Genomic DNA, 3528 nt, shown 5'->3' with positions numbered 1-3528 from the left:
TTACCATAAAGATGTGGGGCTTAGCGTAGTGATGTGTGCTTAGCTGAACTATTCAGCCAACCAATCAGGGGTCTATGCGCTTAGCGTGAGCAAGCTCGGCTTAGCGCGTGAAGACAAAGCGCTTAGTGCAAGGTCTGCGCTTAGCGGATAGACAATTGCAAAAAAAATTTTGAGTCTTTTTCTGTCTATCTCTTCACACAAGCTTAAAACCCCTTGTTCATTACTAAACAAGCTGAAATTAATCACAATCACAATCAAGGTATCCTAATTACATGCAAGAGATAAGAATGAAAAATAGGAAAGGGAAAGAAAAGTTGGGTTGCCTCCCAGTAAGCGTTCTTTTAACGTCACTAGCTTGACGCATTGTCCTGTTATCCAGGATTCAATAGAGTTCCTACTTCAAGGACCTTCTTCTCAAGTCTCTTTTCCTCCATCACATGCACTTTAAGACAGACATTTTGGCTAGGTGGATCTTTGTCCTCATGGAACAAATCAAAGTTGATCTTCTATGCCCATCTGCAGTATCTTCTTTCCCACGTCTACCATGCAGCTTGCAATAGACATGAATGGGCAGCCAAGAATGAGAGGAATGTCAGCATCCTCTTCTATATCTATGACAACCAAATCAGGTGGAAATATAAGGTGTTTAACCTTCACCAAAACATCTTCAATGACTCCATATGGCGGTGTAATGGAGCAGTTAGCTAACTGGAGGGTCATGCGTGTGGGCATTATCTCTATCTCTCCAAGTCGCCGGCACATGGAAAGAGGCATTAAATTGATACTAGCTCCCAAGTCTATGAGAGCTTTGCCAACAACAACCTCAGCAATAAAACACGGTATTGTGACAACTCCACGATCTTTGTGCTTGGGTGGAAGAATGCATTGAATAACAACACTACAGTAACCTTCCACAACAATTTTGTCACTATGGATGTACCGGTTCTTCTTGGTTAACAAATCCTTCAAAAATTTTGGCATAGAGGAGCATTTGTTGAAGTGCTTCTCCAAATGGCAAAGTAATTTCCAGTTTCTTGAAGATATCAAGAAATCTGGCCAAATGTCGCTCTTTATCCTTCCGGGAGGGTACCAATGGATAAGGTTCCTCCTTGCATTCAATAGAAGTAGCCTCTTTCTTCTTTTCAATGTTAGCCTCACTCTTGCCTTCCTTCTTTTCAAACTCAACAACCTTTTCTTTTTGTTTTTCAATTTTCAACTTTTTTACTTTTTCTTCTTCTTCTTCTTTTATTTCTTCTTCTTTTTCTTTTTCTTCCTTCTTCTTTATTCTCTCTTGACAGTCTCTTATTGGTGTCTCTCCTTCTTCATCACCTTCTGCTTCCTCAATAATTTCTTCAAGTTCAACTAAATCATCAACCGGTTCTAATGCCAGTTCATCAGCCAGTTGTTGTTTAAATCCCTCCACCTTCTTATCAGCTCTACTTTCCTCCGCTTGAATCACCATTTTGCTCCTAGTCATCACAGCTTTGCACTCTTCTTTAGGATTTTTCTCTGTGTTTGCTCTAAAGCTATTTGATGGTCTTTTAGCTAATTGCTTTGCAAGCTGGACCACCTGGACTTCCAGATTCTTAATTACACTCTCAATTCTCTTTTGGTTAGACATTGACACTTGCATGAATTGAGCTAGATTTCGGTTATAGAGACTTGGCATCTGTTGTTGTGGCCTTGTAGATGAACCACCCTGGTCTCTGTTGAATTGGTTACCAGGGTGATTTTGCCATTGTCTCTGTTGTTGATACTGCTGGTTGTTCTGAAGTCCTGGAAATCCACTTGTATTGAAATTACCTCTAGGTTGATTCCCCATATAATTGACTTCATATGCAAATTGCTCTTCATTAGGAATACAGTATCCGGATTCATGAGCTCCACCACAAATTGTACATCCTGTAACCTGCAAAATAGAAGAATGTGATGTTTGTGCAAAATAAAGCTGAGTTGGCAACTTACTGAGTGTTTCTGTTAGTGTCTCTAGTTGCTTAGATAGCAACTTGTATTGTGCCAATAGAGTGTCCTGTGAGGTTAGCTCCAATAAACTCTTCTTGGTAGGAATATGGGCTCGGTCTCTCAAAATGGCAATGTCACTAGCATCCATGCTTTCAATTAAGTCCATTGCTTCATCAGGGGTCTTCATTTTGATCTTACCCCCAGTTGAAGCATCCAAGAGCTGCTTAGATTGTGGTCTCAACCCATTTATGAATATGTGGAGCTGTATTGGTTCTGAAAACCCGTGAGTGGGAGTTTTTCGCAATAAACCTCTAAATCTTTCAAGTGCCTCACTCAACGATTCATCTGGAAACTGGTGGAAGGAAGAGATGGCAGCTTTGTGTTGGATCAAGTGACCTCAAAATAATTAAGAAGGGGGGGGATTGAATTAATTATTAATGTGTCTTGACTAATTAAAAATTATCCTTCTTAATATTACTAGATTCAATTAGGCTTTTACTACTAAGTTAAGAAAGTAAAGAACAGAAATAGAAACTTAACCAAAAGTAAAAGCGATAAATAAAAGTACACAGGGGAAATTAAAGAGTGTAGGGAAGAAGAAGACAAACACAAGATTTATACTGGTTCGGCCACAAATTGTGCCTACATCCAGTCCCGAAGCAACCTGCGGTTCTTGAGATTTCTTTTTAACCTTGTAAAATCCTTTAAAAACCAAAGATCCACAAGGGATGTACCCTTCCTTGTTCTCTTTGAATAACCAAGTGGATGTATCCTCCACTTGAACTAATCCACAAGAGATGTACCCTCTCTTGTTCTCAGTATAACAATCCCCAAGTAGATGTACCCTCTACTTCTACCACAAAGGATGTACCCTCCAATGTGTTGGGACAAAGAATTCTCAGGAGATTAGCCCTTTGAATCTTTGTAAGGGGAAACAAAAGATATCTCAGGCAGTTAGTCCTTTGAAATCTTTTGCTTAAAGGGAAGGGAAGAAGCAAAAGAATTCTCAGGCGGTTAGTCCTTCTGTTCTTTTAGCAAAGGGAGAAGAGAATGAAAAAGATGAATAACACAAGTTTTTGATCAAAGAATTTTTCTTGAAAGAGAAAGTATTGAACAAAAACTTTTTGAAAGATGAAGAGAAATGAATCAGAAAATTCTGTAGAAAGATATTGAAAGATTGATTGAAAGATGTTGAGAGATGATGTTGAAAAAAGATTGAAAGATAGATGATTATTATGAAATTTATGCCATGGTCACATATTTATAATCTCTTGATGACTCAAGTCGAAGTTTGTGACTCTTGGCAATTTCTTTAAAAATAGTCACTTAAAAAGTTATGACTTTTGAAAAAATCTTCAGAAACAAGTCACTTGAAGAATTGTGACTTCTGGAAATTTATTTTTTGAAATCAGTCACTGGTAATCGATTACCATTAAGATGTAATTGATTACACATCAACAGATGTGACTCTTCATTTTAAATTTTGAAAATCAAAACGTTTAGAAGCTTTGGTAATCGATTACAAGTATTGTGTAATTGATTACACAAGTTTAAAATGATTTGAAA

The 3528-nt window shown here is 37.9% G+C and overlaps 1 protein-coding gene across 1 annotated transcript; it reads right to left on the bottom strand.

The window, feature by feature from the left end:
* Positions 1 to 492: 492 nt before the first annotated feature.
* On the bottom strand, positions 493 to 2149 carry LOC102661293 (uncharacterized). Its single transcript, XM_006575951.1, has 3 exons — positions 1966 to 2149; positions 1376 to 1848; positions 493 to 963 (listed from the first exon to the last, which is right to left on the bottom strand). The coding sequence occupies exons 1-3, from the start codon at positions 2147 to 2149 to the stop codon at positions 493 to 495; spliced, it is 1128 nt and encodes a 375-aa protein (XP_006576014.1).
* Between the last annotated feature and the right edge of the window lie 1379 nt (positions 2150 to 3528).

This window comes from Glycine max, chromosome 2 (assembly GCF_000004515.6).
Source record: "Glycine max cultivar Williams 82 chromosome 2, Glycine_max_v4.0, whole genome shotgun sequence".
Taxonomy (NCBI): domain Eukaryota; kingdom Viridiplantae; phylum Streptophyta; class Magnoliopsida; order Fabales; family Fabaceae; genus Glycine; species Glycine max.
The sequence above is the reverse complement of the archived record's forward strand: the minus strand, read 5'-3'. Positions and strand labels throughout refer to the sequence as shown.

Coding starts and splice junctions, on each gene's coding strand:
- LOC102661293 (XM_006575951.1), bottom strand. CDS start 2,149: ATGAAGACCCCTGATGAAGCAATGGACTTAATTGAAAGCATGGATGCT. Junction 1,849..1,965: donor GACACTAACAGAAACACTCA/GTAAGTTGCCAA, acceptor TTCCTAATGAAG/AGCAATTTGCATATGAAGTC. Junction 964..1,375: donor ATGAACTGGCATTAGAACCG/GTTGATGATTTA, acceptor AAATTTTTGAAG/GATTTGTTAACCAAGAAGAA.